The sequence below is a fragment of the Nuphar pumila genome, chromosome 4 (assembly GCF_984573655.1).
Source record: "Nuphar pumila chromosome 4, dmNupPumi1.hap1.1, whole genome shotgun sequence".
Taxonomy (NCBI): Eukaryota; Viridiplantae; Streptophyta; class Magnoliopsida; order Nymphaeales; family Nymphaeaceae; genus Nuphar; species Nuphar pumila.
Window position 1 is genome coordinate 128,116,093 of NC_143252.1, and position 19,819 is coordinate 128,135,911.

The window sequence follows — 19,819 nt, forward strand, 5'->3', positions numbered from 1 at the left end:
TTCCTCTTCTTCCTCCTCTACGGAAGAAGGCACGATGCAACCGGCGACATCGAGGAACATGGATTCATCAAGAAACCCCCAAATGTTCTCTGGCATTGCTTTGATCTCCGGTGGAGTGGGAGCAGATGGCGGTGTCGATGCAATCGAGATTGGCGTAGATGGACTGGGAGGAGGCCTTCATGTGGTTGGAGTCGGCGGAGTGGATGAGGTCGTGGTAGCTCCGGCTAACGAAATGGATGAGAGAGAGAGAGAGGGCTTACTGTGTTCCCCATGTCCCTGTTCATTTCGTAACAGGGGGTGGAACGCTGTCTACCCCCAAAGCTGGATGCGGCACATGGTGTTCTGCATGTCCGCCGCATCCCATGTTTGTTAAAAGACGTGATCCAATCGGCCGTGGCGTCTCGTGCGACACACGATCAAACAACCCCTAAGGGATCGGTGGGCCGTAGGGAATGGCCGAGATGTGCATAGATAGGGCACAAACAAGGAAATGACACACAAGGTGCACCTATCTACCTTGAACCCCGTAAACATGTATGGATCTCTTACAATTTGTATCCCTGCATGCACCTAACTTAGGCTTTTAACTATGCATGCTTTAAAACATTAAATACATAAATGGGAGAGATCCAACCGTTAGAAAATGCTCACCAAGCTTCAGCAAGCACCGACATGGCTGAATGATGTGCTTCGACACGGACCGTGCCAAAGATTGATCAGCCTGATGCCGGAGAGCCTCCCTAAGGTGAAGAGGAAGACTAAAGAAGCCTCTAGACTATTGAGATGCTTCCTAAGCTCGTCATGTGTACGCTTACTCCACAAATGCCGTCAATCATGCATCGTTGGTGGCCCAAGTAGACCAAGGTGTTCAAAGAATACTTAGGTGATCCGAATAGGGGTTGGGAAGGATTCCAACACCCTGGTCGAGTGTACCCTCCCACTCAAATGGAGAAGAGAAGAAGAAGCCTAAAATCCTAAGAGACTAAGTCTTGCAAGTTAACTTCACATTTCCATATTTTCCATTCTTTAGAACTTGCCCCCCCCCCCCTTGGGTTTATATAGAGCCCAAGGGTGGTGGTTTTACCGTGTAACACATGTGCTACTGTGGTTTTCTATGAAAACCACAGTCTAATACTTGATTACATTCAAAACTAACACCTAAACATTGTTGGCTACTGTGGTTTAGGCTAAAACCACAGTAGCCTACCATTTAAAGCAATCATAAAAGGGCTTGTGACTAGTCAAGCTCCTAGTCCACATCAGAGGATGATGTGGCAAGGTGCCCCCCCCAGGGTGTGAGGTGGCTAAGTCATGGGCCCCACATGGGTGCTGATGTGATCATCTCCCAAAATTGGTGGAGCTCCTCTCCTTTTGCGCCAAATCACTGGGACTAAGTGGGCTTGGGCGCAGGTGTGCCTAGGTCGTGCTTCCAGTTGCAGTGGCTCCTGGGTCTTGGTGCGCGCACATCTAGGCAGTCTTTTGCGCGCTGATGGCATCCCTAAGGTCTGTCAAGGGCGGATGCATCAGCGCCTAGTCGGGGCCTAGGCGGGAAAGTCGGTACCTCTATTGGGGTAAACTAGGAATCATATCGATTCCTAGTTATTTTGACGACTAGCCCAACGCGGCGCCTAGTCGGTACCTTTGACTACTTAGATCACAATATAGGACCCCATTCTTGACTTTTTCCTTTCGGTCGTGATACAAAATTTGCAACTTTGATAAGGGTAGGTATCCCAATCTCAAGTGCAATAATAAAACTGGTTCCATCCTATGTGACACATGGTGACTACTAGCGTCCAACACTTTGGGAGTCTCCAACATATATAAGTCTCTCTCTTCATGTCATCAGGTCCTGAGAGACACAATTCTAAGGCAAAAAGGTTACAGAGCAATTTAGGTCCTTGGTAGTGGTACTTACAGAAAGCAAATTTACAGGAAATTTTGGTGTATGCAAAACAGATTGCAAAAGAAAAGAGGGGGTATGGACTGTTCCATTGCCATGGACTGGAGAAGGAGATCTATCGACTAATTTAAGATTCCTATTGGAACATGGAGAATAATAATCTGAGAACAAGAACCTTATACCAGTGATGTGATTGGTAGCACCAGAGTCAATAACCCACTCACTTGAGTCGAGTAGAGTAGATGCCTCTATACCTTGATGGGCATGATATGAAGTGGAAGTGAAAGTCGTCTCCCTGCCATTCATAAGCTCAACATTCTTTAGCTCTAATTCTTCTACTCTCTTCTTCAGAAGCACTAACTCTTCACCTTGAGTTCCCTCCTTATCTGGAATTGCATTGTAAGCACGATTGCCCCTTGTTTTTGGGTTTCCTATCAAATCCCAACACTGCGCTCTAGTGTGTCGAGGTTTCCCACAATGACTACATCGCAATTTCTCCTCATAAAATCTATGGGGGCTTCTACCATGACCCCACATGGATGTTTCCCCTCGACCTCTGCCTCTTTCACTGCTCCATTGTGGTGTGTGTCACTTAAAAGAGCCGACCTCTCAATGCTTGGCTCTTGGGAGTTAACCAGTGTCCAACGGAGTGAACTCTTCATGTCCCATAATAAAGGCCTTCAAGTGGTCATAATCATTACCAAGACCACACAAAACTAGATACCTTCCTTTCTTCCAACTCTTGCTTCTCCTTGAAGCAACTCACACACCTTGCACAACTTGTACATTTAGGTTTTGTGTAGAAGCTCAATTCTTCACACAATTGGTGCAACTCATTGTAGTATTTGCTTAGTGAGACCTTGCTTCTGCTTATGTATTCTCTCCATAACATCACATTTCTACGACCTATGTCACATGGGCGCGGGTGCGGGGATTCGGCACTTCCAAAAAACCCGGGTGCGGGGGTGCGGCAGGGGAAAAAATGTAAAAATATATATATATATATATATATATATATATATATATATATATATATAAAAGAGAAAATCCTTTACGAAAAAAGGTTTTGAAAGGCAGCTGACAGCAAAAAGGAGCTGTCAGCAGAGTCAGCAGAAATTTTTTTTAAAAAAATTTCGCAGCTCAGCAGCTGACAGCAGTTGTCAGCAGCTGACAGAAGCTGCTGTCTCAGCTGTCAGCAGATTTTTTTTTTAAAAAGATTTCGCAGCTCAGCAGCTGTCAGCAGCTGACAGGAGCTGTCAGCAGCTGACAGAAGCTGTTGTCTCAGCTGTCAGCAGTAATTTTTTTTAAAAAATTCGCAGCCCATTTCAAAGGGCAAATTTTTTTAAATAAAAAAATCCAAAAAAGAAAATGGACCTAAATGATCCTGGGTGCGGTCAACGCACCCAGGATCGGGTTGACCGCACCCGGTGCCGCACCTGCACCCGCTCCCGCGTCGAGTCGCGTCGACGCGGGTGCGGCACCCTGCTAGCCGAATCCCTGTGACATAGTCTACGACATATTGGTTTTCTTTGAATAAGCCTCAGAGACTGCATCCCACACTTCTTTAGCAGTCTCAAAGTTCATCATGCTCCTCCCTATGGATGGCTCATGGATTGAAGCAACCACGCCATAACTAGGTAGTTGTTACATTCCCAATCTGGGAATGTAAGATCCCCTTCCTCGGGTCTTTCACTCCATCATTTATATATCTAAGCTTCCTCTTAGCCCCAATTGAAATCTTTACTCATCTGGACCATTCTTCATAAGTTTTGCCATCAAATTTCATATTAGTAATTTGAAAAGATGATCCTCCATTCATAGCCGATGTCCCACCACTAGTGTTGTGAAAAGCGTTGAGGCGTAGCGAGGCGCTCCACCAAAAACCGAGGCGAGGCGTAAAGCGTAAGCCTCAAATTTTTTTTTGAAAACTTTAAAAAAATTATAAAAAAATATCTAAAAATACAAATAGATAAAGAAATGCTTTATTGATGAAATAACAACCAATAAGAAATAGAAAATCTCAAATAAGTACTAAAAAATATGAGATTAACATATAAAAGTAACTAAAAACTGATTATATAATTGGAAAGTATATGAGATTAACCAAAAAAAGTTAAAACATACTAATAAACTTATTACATAGCTGAAATAACTGGAAAATATATGAGATTAACCTACAAAAGTTAAAATATATGAGATTATTCTAAAAAATATGAGATTAACATATAAAAGTAACTAAAAAAATGATTATATAACTGGAAAATATATGAGATTAACCAATAAAAGAAAAAATATACTAAGAAACCATTTACATAACTGGAAAATATATGAGATTAACCAACAAAAGTTAAAATATATGAGATTATTCTAAAAAATATGAGATTAACATATAAAAGTAACTAAAAAACTGATTACATAACTGAAAAATATATGAGATTAACCTACAAAAGTTAAAATATGAGATTATTCTAAAAAATATGAGATTAACATATAAAAGTAACTAAAAACTGATTACATAACTGGAAAATATATTATGTTAACCAACAAAAGTTAAAATATACTAAGAAACTGATTACATAACTGAAATAACTGAAAAATATATGAGATTAACCTACAAAAGTTAAAATATATGAGATTATTCTAAAAAATATGAGATTAACATATAAAAGTAACTAAAAAACTGATTACATAACTGAAAAATATATGAGATTAACCAACATAAGTTAAAATATATTAAGAAACTAATTACATGACTGAAATAACTGAAAAATATACGAGATTAACCAACAGAAGTTAAAATATAGTAATATACTAAGAAACTTATTACATAACTGAAATAACTGGAAAATATATCAGATTAACCTACAAAAATCTTTTTGATTATGTCTCAGAAGTCTTGTAAAAAAAAAATTTTTTTTTGCGCCTCAAGCTTGCACCTTGAGGCACAGAGGGCCGCGCCTCAAGGCGTGTTTTTGATAACACTGCCCACCACTAAGGGCCTTAGGTTTAGATGACAAATTTCTCAAGGGAGTACTCCCTTCAGCACTCGGGTCTTCCGAACTCATTGCTAATCCTTCTCTTAATGCTTACACAAGCATAAAAAACAGCCTTGCAACCCCAGTTCACAGGTAGGATTCATTCTCTAGGTGTTCCCCTCACGTTTCTACTTCACACCTATGTCACATGGGTGTGGGTGTGGGTGCGGGGGCGGGGGTGCGGCACTTTTAAAAACCTTGGGTGCGGTGGTGTTGCAAAAAAAAAATATATATATGTATATATTATATAATTTTTAAGTTTTATCAGTTAACAACATTAACACTAATGAAAGAAAATTTAAGTTTTGCCTGTGTGCCCTCGTAAACGTCGCAGCATTGGCCCAAAGGCCGCACAACTGTGAACCGTCATCCGTCGATTCCGACATTGAAAATATCAGTGCAGGAATGAGAGCAGTTTCGACTCTCCACTTGAGCCAACACATACCGAACATTCGAAAGCCCACATAGCGGCAAGGGAACCAACAACGACAGAACACTGCAATGTGGCCTGCCAAACCGCATGTCCAAGCCCTCTGGCAAGATGCACAAGGAACCTTGCTGTTGAGCCGTTAGCACCGAGTAGGGACACGATTCCGCTGCGACAAAGGGAAAGCAAACACAGAGACCCAAAAAAGCACAAGCCGTGCGCACAACCATGTGCACGATGGACATGTTGAGAAGCCGAGCACCCAAGCACCTCGTGGCAAAACAGATATCGCTCGCAGCCACGATGACGCCCGGCCCCTCCCCGACATTCTGAGAGGGAGAGTGGGAAGACAGAGAGGAGAGGAGGAAAGCAGAGGGAGTCAGAGAGGAGAGGAAGAGAGCAGAAGGAGTCGGGGGCATACCTGAAGAGGTTCGGCGGAGCGGTCGGCAGCGGCGTCGGGGTCGGCGGAGAGCAAAGGGAGTCAGAGAGGAGACAAAGGGAGGATTAGGGCAATTTTTTTCCCTAATCCTCCCCTCTGAAGCCCATTTCATCGGGCAGATTTTTTTTAAATCATAAAAACTGGACCAAAATGACCCTGGGTGCGTTGACCGCACCCGCACGGGCACCCGCGTCGCATCGCGTCGACGCAGGTGCGACACCTGGTTGGCCGAATCCCTGTGACATAGCTTCACACGAAGACTGCCCCCCCCCCCCCCCCTTTCTTCTCTTAAAACTTCGACCCAACATCACAAAAAACACCCAACCATCAAAACACAAGTATACTATTATTTTAGGGTCAGAACACACCTGTTCCAGCAGACTACAAGCTGCAAACATGCCAAAATCATGCCATATAGCCTTTACACCACACTCAAGATAGGCGATAGAAAAATACTTCAAAGAACTGAAATACTCACCAAACGACCTCCATAAATCTTCAAAAAATCTCCAAAATACTGCTAAAATGCCATATTACAAAAGCCCTAACAGATCTGGTTCATATCCTACCCAGGTAGGCCAGGCATGACATCATCCGCTCTGATACCATATTCAGCCTGTTGATCTTCCCTTGATGCATTTAAATACATAGAAAAGTGTAGGAAAAAAAGAAAGAAGATAGAGAGGAAAGAAAAGGGAAAAGAGAGTGAGAGAGGACACATAAAGGAAGAGAGCATCTCCTCTCGATCTTCCTAGTCTCCTTTTTATTAAAGTTGAGTACTTTTTAGGTTAGAACAAAAAAGTCCCTTTCAAGATTTCAAAACACCAAAAAGCATGTATAAAACGGTAAATGGGCTTCTATTATAGTCAATGACTAATGACAGAATTAGACCTCTCTTCAACAATCTTGAGTTGGAGGGAGGGAGGATCTGTTTATCCGTACCAGATTATTGTGAATTTTTGTATAATAGAGATTTGAGATTCATTTGCAAAGAGATGACATAAGAAATATTCATGAAGAATCTTAAACAAGTATCCTCTTATCAATATTCTTTAACTAGTCTCTAGGTGTTATTGGAGCCCAACAGTAAATAGTTGATTTTGCATTGCAATTTTCCAATTGCATTCTTTTCTTTTACAACATGAAGTAATGTTCCCCTTATTAGAATTTTTTTTGGTATCAATTTTGTATTATCAAGTTCAAGTTTCATAAAGGAGCTAAAGAAATCCTGAGTTTGACAGACTAACAGTAATGACAATTGAATTTGTTGTTCAGCTGAAAAGTTTTAGTCAGATGATTCCAGAATGAAAAGAACCAACTAGTAGAGTGGGAAAATTTGGCAATGCTTCCACATATGAAGGCTAATAGCTAGTGCTGATTATAGCACTATGTCCAATGCAGGCTAAGCTTTAGCTTAGTGACTTTAGTCCACGTGCAATCTTCTCAGATATGCAATGATAAATGTGGATGCTTCACTGGCAGAACGAGTTTGTAATAGATGGTTATTAGTTGTTGTCAGATAGTGTGTCATTGTTATTTTCTACCTGATTATATATGCAGTCCATCCAAATTGTTTTATTTATGCAAGGATGTGATCATGCATTTGCCAGCCTTAAATTGCCTCATGTCTGTGGGGAGTTTGCACATTTTAGGTAATGAACAAGTGCTACTCTCATATAACAAATTGTTTTCTGAACATGTTTTGGAGAAAGGTTCTAATTGAACTTTTCTGGTCATTTGCTTCTTGCATCTCTTGCTACTACTGTGCTGGGGTCTCTATGTTCCGTCTGATTGAGCCCTGCACAGGCCGGCATTATTTCTCCCAGAAAATAAAATGTGTAATTATGCCTAAAAGGCTAATTCTGCATTCCTTCCTATCATTCATTTCCCTTCCTTCAAGGTGTAGGTTTCCTTCCCTTTTTTATTAGCACAATGCATAGTAAAAAACTGTCATGATATTTTGATTGACATGTTTTTCAAGTTTTTTTGAGAAAAGGATAAAACTCCAATATCACTTTAAATTAGAAAACTCTAAAATGAAAAATGCCATATATCACTATATTATCACAACCAGTTACTTTTTCTTTTATGTTTTCAAATTTGTATTACTTTTTAAAAAAAATCCTTGAGATTTTCTTCAAAAACCAGTTATTGTTGACTGTCCCCAGGAAAACCTACCAATGTTTTCGTCCGACTAATATTGGCGACCATGATACAACACTTATCAACTCATCCCTGCCTCTTTCTGTTTGGCATCGTTGTGACTTCTTGTGTTCACTTCTACTTGGATTTTGCAGTCTTTTTCACTTAATGTAAATTCTGTCAGATTTTTTTAACTGTACCAAGGCCTTCCGATTCTGAAAGAGAGTGTGCCTTCAAAATCCCATAAGATGTGGTCATAGCATCAGGGTTGCTCTGATATTTCTCTGACAGGCATATTTGAGCATGAGCTCATGTACTTCACTTGTTCTATGAATTAATAATAGACTTTTTCACCTATTTGGAGTTCAGTTTGGATGTTATCTGACATTTTGTTAGTAATATATCAATACTGTAGTATATTATAGATTGAAGTATTTAAGTTAATTTAATTTTGGCTATCCTATATTATAACAGATTATTGTTCTGTCTTGGATTTAGCATAGGCTATTTTCAACTCAGACAGCTAGGCACTTAATCAGATTGAAGCCTTGGCACTTGAAGAAATGACAACCTATTCCTAGACAAGTGCAAATGCCTTGAGTTATTAATAATCCAACTACTCTTGAGCTTCTTGAGTATTGATTTTACTGGGTTGTCTTTGAAGATTCAATTAGAAAATATCAAAGAATTTTTAAATGCTTTACATATTCATGTCACAATCTTCATTGGCACCTTAGTTAGGTTCTTAATTGCATGGAACTGACAAGTTATTTGGTGCAAAATCTGACACGTGTCCCAGTCATTATAAAGTTGTATTTAAGTTGGCATTTTGGCATCATTGGTTACATTGGCCAAAATCAAACATTAAAACAATTCCATCATCACTAAGCAGGGATATTGCTCTTGTTTTAGCTTTCATCTGAATCTGGAAAGATGGTTGTTTTGTGGTTCAAGAATTATGTGCTAACAAATATCTAGGATGCAATATACTTCCAGTTTCTGGGCATATGCCCTACCTGGCAATAAAATCAGGTCTCCTTCGAATATTGAATAACATTTCAACATGGTCTTAAAAGGATATAAAGTTCTGGGGGAAAATGAAGCCGAAATCCCATACCAACGTTCAAAGGATGGGCTAACTGAACTTTTTCCCTCTTTAGGACTTCATGTTATGGAACCTATGAATGCCCTTCCAAAGAAACCATTTCTGGTAGAGGAGCAGCCCTTCACAATCACTTGCATCATCATTTATTTTTTACATAACTATCAAACTAGAGACACAACTGGAAGAAGTTATCAACTACGATAATGATATGTATTGAAAAAATGGTATGTGCTTCATGTCTTCATGGACACGAGTTGAGCACCCTGTCATTTTGATGGTTTGTATGAAATTCTTTTAGTTTTATAAAGGATCTGATTTTGCAAGGTCCAATTTGATGCTTAGGAAAAAATGTTTGAATAAGTTTATTGACCAACCAATTTTTATGTAATATTCTAAATAAAGCCCATGGTGTTTTTTTTTTCTCAGAGGAGCTTCCTGAGGATTGGAGTGATGCAACTAGCATATGTTCACTTCGGTCTTTGGACCGTGGCTTTGTCTTCCCTGGTAGCTAGATCTTCCCTTTGTATGTGCCTCTTGTTTTGGTCATTGATGCCATACTTGCATGCCATACTATTTCTTTGTTATTAAGCATCCGGATTTGGCTTTCTTTCTCAGGTGAGCAATTTCATATTCTTGTCTGCTTGTCTGCACCGAAACATGAAACAGAAGTTATAACTCCATTTAGAGTTGCTGCTATTATGAGTAGAAATGGTACTCCTGAACAAAAGCCTAGCTGGAGGACTAGCACGGTAGGAGCCGATTCCACTTCTATTCATACGGATGAAATTACCAATGACACACTTTCTGAATCTGCAAGCCCGATTTCTGAAGAGAATGGAGATCTTGCAAGTACAGGAAAATATGTTTCTGGACTTGATATATCTGCAAGTAAATCTCTTCTCCAGATGGAAGATCACAGACAACAGGCCGAAAGAATGCTGTGTAGATTTAAGAATTCACATTTTTTTACAAGAGTCGCTCGGTCAGACGAGCCTCTTTGGTGTAAGAAAACCTCTGTAGAATCTTCTGAAAATTCTGAGGTAGCTGGTGAGAACAATAACGTGACGGATCCTGGCTCTAGGAAAGCTTCAAGAAGAGATAATTTTCTTTCTGCTGTCATAGAAAGGGGATTCTTTAATCCTACTTCATCTGGAGGAGTGGCTCGAGATATAGTGAGATGTTGCTCTCTTTCTAATGGAGATATAGTGGTATGTTTCCAAACCTTTTGTTCTTGGTGGTTTAGTTTAATGTTGTCACTGTTTTTATCTTCAAATTGACAGTCTGCTTCAACAGGTAGGTTTGATATATGGTTTAGTTTAATGTTGTCACTGTTTTTATCTTCAAATTGACAGTCTGCTTCAACAGGTAGGTTTGATATATGAGCATGCAGTTTGAATTGCAAGTATGATTCAATTAGCAGTTGAATTGATGCTTGTGCTCCATGTGATGTTTCCTGTTTATGGTGCGCCCTGGTGCACAATGACTTGCGGGTACTCATGTTACCCTTCCTCTTTATTTTGAGCAAAGTCTATTTCAGTAGTGTTGAGGGTTGATCTTCTCATGCTTATTGCATAAGAACCCTATATTGTAGTGCTGAATCATATCTATTTTCTGCATAATGTCCAATTTCCAACTTTATAAGAATCTTCATTTCTAAATCATAAAAATTCTTATCTCTGGATGTGCATGGATACAACACATTGCATAGATTATCTTGTGGATCTTATGGATGCATTTTGACTTAGCTGGGTCAGCCATGTTAATTTCATAACATGGCATTCCATGACGTGTAAAAATGTTATAATTTAACTGATGATGTCACTGATTTTCCATTTTTGGCAACTTTTTCATCTGTGGGGAGGATGCAGATTCTTTTACGAGTGAATCTTAGCATTGATATTGCAAAAGATACTATCCTCGAGGTTCTTCAGTTTGAGAAAGATGAGAGTATGTTAACTCAAGAAGCCCATCAGAACATGCTGGATCAGGATAACACTGATCAAGACCCTTGTGCGAATTTGCTTAAGTGGCTGCTTCCATTGTATCGCCCTATAACTCCCCTTCGTCCTCTGTTACCCCCTTCTTTGAGCTCAAATTTGGCTTCCGGAAGTGTATCACAAGGATCAACCATTTCTATCGCATCTAGCTCCACACTTTTCCCTTTTAGCAATTTCAGAAGTTATTCAGTGTCATCTCTTCCACAAAATGTCACACCACCAGTGCCTGCCATTCCTTCTCAGTCTAAACCTAGTTTTGATCTAGAAGATTGGGATCATTTCTTGTCCCAAAAAATTGTTAAAAGTAAAGAAGTTGGCAATGAAGAACTTCTATCTTTCCGGGGTGTGCCTCTGGAGCCACAGAGATTCTCTGTTCATTGTTGTCTATATGGCCTATACATACCAGGTCGGAGGTGGAGAAGGAAGCTTGAAATAATCCATCCTGTGGAAATTTGTTCTTCTGTGTCTGACTGCAACACAGACGACCTCCTTTGTGTTCAAATAAAGGTATGTTTCTAAGACATTAATTCTAACTTTGCAGATCTGTTGTTATTGTTGATGTTGTTTGCTGAAATTTTAATGCATATTGTCATTTCTTTCATACCTTATTTTCCCCAGAACATCGTGCCTGAGCATGTTTCGGACATTGTGATCTTTGTTGAGTCTATAAATATAATCTTAGAAGACGCATCAAATGCTAGGCCACCAATATCTTTGCCAATTTCATGCATCGAAGCTGGCAATGAGCACAGACTACCGAACCTTCCACTCAGGTTGGTTTCCTCTCATAGTTTTTTGGTGATATATGTGGATCTCTTTATTGCTTCTAAAACTTGACCCTTTTTTCTTTCCTTTACTTGGGCTTCTTTTTACTTCTCCATTCAAGTTTCATTGGTGCTGTTGTGAGTGGTCCTGAAAGCCCTCTTCCAAAGCTGATGTCATAATGTTGGATAAATTGTTAGCTGTTGCATGAGTGAATATCCAAGTTATATGCCTACCGAGTGTCTTGATAACTATTTATTGTGGCACCGGAGCAGATGATGCTTTATATTTTTTCTCTTTCTAAAGGTTTACCTTGTTTTTTTAAAAGCCTGATTATAGAGATTTGCTTCTTTATTAAAATTTGACCTTACAACTTTGTGTCAATAGTAGTTAAGCATTATTTTCATGTTCCCTTTATTCTCTCTTTTAAGCTAATAATCCTTTTTTTCCCTTTAAGATTGTTGCCCAGCACTGATTACAGACTCTGGCATTGGTGTCTAACACAGGTCACAGATGGAGCCTCTGGTATTGTTGTCTAACATTGATTACGGGCACAACCTCTGGATCATTCCTTCACTAAAAAATGCATGTATATTGATAGTCTTATTGACCTTAATGCATCTTCAGATCAAGGTTGCCAGACTAGGAAGAGGAAGTGGGAAACAATACGGGAAGCAAAAGCGAGACATTTTAAAATTCATAGCAAGGTAGAAACGAGGCATTTGAAAATTTATAGGAAGTGGGAAGTGAGAAATCAATATGAAAGCGAAATGAGAATCAAATCAGAAGCGAAATTGGAATCAAATGGAAGGTGAATAAAAACTGAAAGCTATTCTTAAATTTCATGATTTTTTAATGTAAAAAATATTTTTTTGTCAAAATTTAAAAACAATGGTTACCAATTTAGAGGAAGCACATAGGAAGTGAGTGGAAATTGTGAGAAGCACATAAAAAACATAAAAATAAGCGCGAGGGGATGTATAAGAACTGTAGGAAGCATGGACGAAGCATGTGGGAAGCATGAGAATCGAGATTCCATCAAGTTTCGGAAATGAGTTTCTGGAAGCACGCTTCTCACCTATTTAAGAAGTTTCCAGTAACTCTGCTTTAGATTCACTACTTTGGCCATTACTATCTCCCACTACATAATTGATTTGTTAGGCTGTCCCGTAATTCAACTGTAGCTTCTAAAAGCTATTGTCTCAACATTTCTAATTCTAAATTATCAAGTATCAGGGTTGCAAAAAATCTATAATGTCACGGGATCATTTTCAATTGTCATTCTGTTTTCTTAAATGCTGAACTTATTCATTTAAGCCAGTTTTTGAAGATTTGGGTACTTGGTATACATAGAGGTGGATATTGGGTCTAGTAGGCTGATGGATTTTAGGTACCTAGCTAGAATGAGAGGAATGTGGACCCTATGTAGTCAAAAGCGCTAGGCGGTGCCTAGTCGGTGGACCCCTAAAATGACTAGTCATGGATTAGGTGGGACTAGTGGAACTAGTTGGTACCCCAATTAAAATATAAAAAAGTATGAAAATATACATAAAAATAGCAAATCAGATCTGCGTGATATGTTAAAACAACAAATCTGTTTTGCGTGTTTTCATATTAGAAACAACAAATCTGATCTGTGTGTTTTATATTTAAAAAAAACATCAAACCTGATGTGCATGTTTGCATGCTTTAAAACTGTTAACTGATCTGCGTGTTATTGTTTGATATTTTAAAACTGAAATCTGTCTGCGTGTTATTGTTTGATAGCTAAAAACTGAAATCTGTTTGCGTGTTTGCATCTGGTTTGCGTGGTTGATATTTTAAAACAACAAATCAGATCTGCATGATATGTTAAAATAGCAAATCTGATTTACGTGTTTTCATGTTAGAACGAGCAAATCTGATCTGCGTGTTATAGTTGCATGTTTTAAAACAGTAAATCTGATCTGCGTGTTATAGTTTGCATGTTTTAAAAATTGTAGATCTGATCTGCGTGTTTTAACAGTAAATCTAATCTGCGTGTTTGCATATTTTAAAACACTAAATCTGATCTGCGTGTTATAGTTGCATGTTTTAAAACAGTAAATCTGATCTGCGTATTATAGTTTGCATGTTTTAAAAATTGTAGATCTGATCTGCGTGTTATAGTTTTCGTGTTTTAAAGCTGAAATCTGATCTACATGCTATATTCTGCGTGTTTTAAAACAGTAAATCTAATCTGCGTGTTATAGTTGCATGTTTTAAAACTGTAAATCTGATCTGCGTGTTCTAGTTTGCATGTTTTAAAAATTCTAGATCTGATCTGGGTGTTATAGTTTTCGCGTTATAAAGCTGAAATCTGACATGCATGCTATATTCTGCATATTTTTTCAGTTGAAAATATGTTCTGCGTGTTTTAAAAACTGAAATGTCTACTTGTTATTGTTTGATGGTTAAAAACTGAAATCTGTCTGCATGTTTGCATCTGATTTACGTGGTTGATATTTTAAAACAACAAATCAGATCTGCGTGATATGCTAAAACAGCAAAATCTGATTTGCATGTTTTCATGTTAGAAACAGCAAATCTGATCTGCATGTTTTATATTTAAAAAAAAAACAGCAAACCTGATCTGTATGTTTGCATGTTTTAAAACTGTTAACTGATCTGCGTGTTATTGTACACATGTTTTAAAACCATAATGTGATCTGTGTGTTATTGTTTGATATTTTAAAATTGAAATCTGTCTGCGTGTTATTGATTGATAGTTAAAAACTGACATCTGTTTGCGTGTTTGCATCTGATTTGTGTGTTTTCATGTTAGAAACTGCAAATCTGATCTGCGTGTTTGCATGTTTTAAAACTGTTAACCGATCTGCATGTTATTATACGCATGTTTTAAAACCGTAATGTGATCTACGTGTGAATGGAATATATATATATATATATATATATATATATATATATATATATATATATATATATATATATATATATATATTTTTTTTTTCTATCAGCTATTGTGGGCAGCAAATCGCTAATGTAACGCTCCAAACTCCCAAACTTGTAAATTTTAGGAAAAATTTAAAATTTTGCAATCAATCTTTTTTTAGAGTTTAAAAATGGTACATCGGAAAAGTGTTTAAAATAACAAGTCAATGGACCTTGAGCACATTTCAGGCGAACTTTCTTTTACACAATGGATTTGTATCTTCATTAAAACCACATAGATTCAAAACAAGGTTTTTGATCAATAAAGTTTACACAAACGGAGGTATTACAAAAAAAAACCTTATACAAAATTACAAAACGTGCTCAGGAGCGAAACAACATATAAAGTAGGTTCTTGATATCATCACGTCATTACGCCATCGCCTGCCGCATCAAACTAATCATCAGTTGTATCTCATAAAACAGGTCAGACTTATGAAAGCCTAGTAGGTGCATAGATATCAAATGTCAGAACAAGACTAGCATATGTGTTATTTCACAACGTGCAATTTCAAAATAAGTAAAAATGTGTATGGTGAACTTGTTTGGATGATTAGTGACCTGTGAGTATGCACAGGATAAAACGTAGAAACAACTGAGACTGTTCAGGAGTTTATTATTCTATGTATTTTGATACCTTAGACAACTAGTTGAGTCCGCTCCTAAAGGGACGGCCCAATGACCGAGAGAGAATTCCTAAGAGGCCACTTGTTACCGAAGGATGCATTCGAATTTCTACAAAAGTCATTGGGATCTACCACCTAGGATAATATTTGGTAGCCTAGTCCCCTAACTCCGATAATCGAGGATTCCGAGTCATTGCTACTCGAGGAGCATAGTTGTTAACTTGTCCATCAGAGTTTTTGTACTATCCTATCATCTTCCCTGACAGAACCAAAGAATAAATGAGTATGTCAAGTCTTATTTTATCTGACAACCCATTCAATATGCTCTGATCTTTTAAACCAAATCGAGCATCATGCCTGTGAAGGTGAGACGATCATGTCACGATGCATTATCTCACTACGAGGTTACCATAAACCTCCAGTCCAATCATCGTCGTACTGATATATTGTGCATGTCTGATAGTATCACTACGATGAGAAAGATATTTTTTTATCAGAAAGAAACCCAGACACCACATATCCGAGTCATTCCATATACAGAAAATGACTTAACGTACGTGCCATTGAAGGCTACATAGTCAAAGCCTTTTTGTTATGTTGGTTCGAAGAGAAAACTCAGTTGCGAATTCCTGAGTCATGCCAATCTCAACTCATTTTAAAGCTCGAACAAGTTGGAAACGTGTTTAGAGGAACATTTCAAAGCTAGGGAGTTTGTCCGATAAGCATGGACATGACAACATTGATACCAGTATGCAAGAGAGTCTTGATTTATACTTAGAATAAGCTATGCATGAAATTGTTGGATGTTGTGAATATGCAAACACAAAACACTTGTTTGCTTTTTGAGACATCGGATAATTTGAGCTTGAAATCTTGCATGTGAAATCTATCGAAAATCGAGTTTCGTCGAGGATGCGCAAATCTGTATCTTTAAATGCATACTAGCGTAATTTAAAGTAGGCAGGAGTACACAACAACTGTATACTTTATGAAATTATATATTAAAGCATAAGTCTATGCACATTACAGCGCGACAACAAGGTAAATGGCATAAAACAGGGTTCGATGTGTGAAACCACACATTGAGCTAAATAAATTGCGTAAGCGAGGCCCAGTGTACGAAACCGTACATCGGGCTAAGTAAATTGCGTAAAGCAGGAGCCTGTGCACGTTACAACGCGATGACAAAATAAATGACATAAAGCAGACCCGATGTATGAAACCACACATCGAGCTGAATAAATTGTAGAAAGTTGTAGCCCGTGCACATTATAGCGCAACGACAAAGTAAATAACATAATTTAAAATGAACAAGAATACGCAAAACTGCGTCCTTGAGTTAAAAACATATATATATATATATAACGTAAATATAATACGATATATTAGAAGTATTCCGACCAGGGTTACCGGAAGCGCCATACCATATTGGGAAGCGCGCTTCCCTGAAGCGCATTTCGGAAACACGAAATGTGGCGCTTCCGAAACGTGAGAGTAAGCTCCAAAAAAAATTGGGAAGCACACTTCTCAATTTAGGGGAAGTTCACTTCTTATTTTTTTATTTTTTTGTGTTTTTTTCTTACTTTTTTCTTTTTTTTGCTTCCCTCTCGCTTCCTATGTCGCTTTCGGTTCACTTCCTAGGTCGCTTCCTAGATGATTCCTAGTTCGCTTATAATTCGTTTTGCGCTTCTTGCTTCCTAAAATTTTGGAAGTGCCTCGCTTCTGCTTTTCGCATTGCTTCTTGCTCTCGCTTCCTTGACCGACAACTCTGATTCCGACATTGTTCTCGCATGCAACTTTTCCCTACCTCGGAGATGGTCCAAATCTCTGACAATTCTGAGCATAGGTTTTCAAAGGCTTGTACCTCGGTAAGCGTGTATCATCCGTTGTGCCAATGTGAAATGCTAATTTTTTTAGCGTGCTACATAAAGAAGGATGTTAAAATTTTATATTAGCCGACGAGGAGATGATTGTGACAAGGGGTCGAACCCAAACCTAGTTCGAGCCGGGCTTAGTACAAGAAGTCGAGCCGGGGGGAATGAGGCATAAAAAGTCGGTTTAGTTCGCCAGGGAACCGAGTTGACTTGATTTGACCGAGCCGAACTTGGTTTGACCTAGCTGAACTCAGTAAAAAAAAATGGATTGAGCTGAGTTCGACCCTTGCCGAACTCCGCTTGGCTGAGCCAAGTAAGATGCTGCCTCTTGACTGAGTCGGGCTTGGGCCAAGGGTGAACCGAGCTGGGCTCGGTGCTAGCTGAGCTCAGTCCGACTGCCATAAAAGTGGAAGGGGCTCTAGTGCAGCCTTCCAACTAACAGAGGAGGATGGGGCCCAGGCAGCACCCCAATTCACCTGACAGAACAAGGATAAAGAGCGACCGAACAAGAGAGAGTGAAGGTTGACCCCACTTGATGAGGGTGGACCCCTTACAAATGAGCAGGGAACCGAGGGAGAGAGTGACTCTTCCCTGCTCTACCAAAAAAAAGAGGAGAGGGGTTGTGCCGGCCAGAAATCAAGAGAGTGAGGGGGGCGGCTGGCGCACAGACGTGCGACAAAGGGGGTGGCCTGTCTAGGTCACCTTTGGCTGAGGAGGAGAGGTGGTAGGGAAGCGTCCCTACTACCAGAAGCACGTAGAGAGAGTTAGGGAAGTCGTGACGGTTGTTGCAGCGGGTGGGATCTTCGACTGTCGGTGAAGGGGGGTCAGGGTGGTGTCGCTGGTGATGGAGGAGCAAGGCAGGGCAGTAGAGGAGCTCTTACCGAGTAGTGGCTCAAGGGGGCGTGACAGGGATCACCGTGTGTGGGGTTGTCTTTGGTGGCTTCCAAACAGAGCCAGAGGAGGCCACCTCTGGTAAGGGCACCACCAACGGTGGTGGTCTTGCCGAAAATGGAGTGGAGCGGCACACACAGTAGAGAATCGAGAGGGGTGAGAGAGCTTGGTAGAGGAATGTAGAGAGAGATTGAGAGGAGACTTACTAGATAGGGGGTTTTCGGAGAGGAAAGACCCCGACGAGTACGCTGAGGGAGAGAGGGGAAGCAGTAGAGAGACGGGGCAGTGGTTTTAGCCGAGTGAGAGAGAGAGAGGAAGAGACAGGGGGGTCTGGTGTTGCGGGTTTTAAAAACTGTAAACCCCGTAGGGGGCTTAAAAAGACTTGAACGATGGGGTGGGGGTTGTCGACATATCAACATCCCAACCTAGATCCGGTCGGATCCAACTTGGATCCGTCCCCAGTAATTGGGTTGGGTCCGTTTGGATCCAACTCAATCTTGATTATATAAATATATATCTATTTTATATATACATATACATACATATATAACTACATTGAGTGGTTTGGATCTGAATGGATCCAAAATCCTTATTCTCTTATCTGAGATCCATCTTGGGTCTTGTTTGGATCTTGGGTCCAAACACAAGCATTTATGTATATATACATATATAATAAGGTTTTCACATGTTTTGAGAATCGATCCATCTTTTTTGAAACAATTTCTTAATTTATGATGTTTATCGATATGGATCTATATTTGGATCCAAATTGTTTTATGGGATTGGATCTTTATTATTATTATTATTATATATATATATTTTTTAACGGATACAATCTCATGCCTTAAAGGTTTTTGAGTATTCCGGATATCTTTAGAGATCCGACTCTGAATTATTCAGAACCCGAACTGGATCCACTAAATGGATTTGAGTCCTTGTTATAAGCTTTATAAGCTCAGATCCATACTAGATCCGGACATAGTAAATGTAATGACCCCAACTTATCCTTGTGAAAAGTGAAATTTTTTATTTATTTTTAAAACAATTGCAAAAACCAAAACTCAAAGATCCAGGGCCTCACAGACTTTATAATTACCAAATCATATGATAGTGCATTGAATCAACGAAAGAATAACCAACTTTATTAACCAATAAATGAATGTCATAGAACAAAAATAAAGTATATAACATAGAGCCACACTGTCAAGAATATCAGAAACCGGTCACATAACTCGTAGGCTCCATGTGGCAGTCACCCTAATCATTGAGCTCCTGGTCCCGAAAAACATTTTGAAACACCGGGTAATAGTAAGAACCAAAGATTCTTTGTACGAATTTCTTTAAAAATTCAAACAGAAAGGAAAGAGCATAAATTCAGAGCAATATCACCACTAGTGTTGTTAAAAACGCGCCTCAAGGCGCAAATTGCGTGCCTCCCCTCGAGGCGAGGGCCTTTTTGCCTTGAGGCACACTTAAAAGGTGTAAAACCATAAAAGCGTACACTTCATGCACCTTGAGGCGAGGCGCGCCTCACCGTGAGGCACGCATTAAAAAAATCGGATGGGCCCAGACCCGAGTCCAACCTAGACCTGTATTCTCGAAGGTTCGAAAACCTGTGTCTTTAAAAAAGACACAGGCGCCTCGGACG

At 39.3% G+C, this 19,819-nt stretch overlaps 1 protein-coding gene across 1 annotated transcript in view; it reads left to right on the plus strand.

Moving 5' to 3' along the window:
• LOC149840998 (uncharacterized) overlaps positions 1-19,819 on the plus strand; it is a 144,957-nt gene that overhangs the window by 69,438 nt on the left and 55,700 nt on the right. The window contains exons 3-6 of the mRNA XM_090004619.1: positions 9,478-9,555; positions 9,667-10,259; positions 10,920-11,555; positions 11,667-11,821. Of these exons, the coding sequence (XP_089860745.1) occupies positions 9,478-9,555; positions 9,667-10,259; positions 10,920-11,555; positions 11,667-11,821 (1,462 nt within the window). The remainder of the gene's footprint in view (positions 1-9,477; positions 9,556-9,666; positions 10,260-10,919; positions 11,556-11,666; positions 11,822-19,819) is intronic.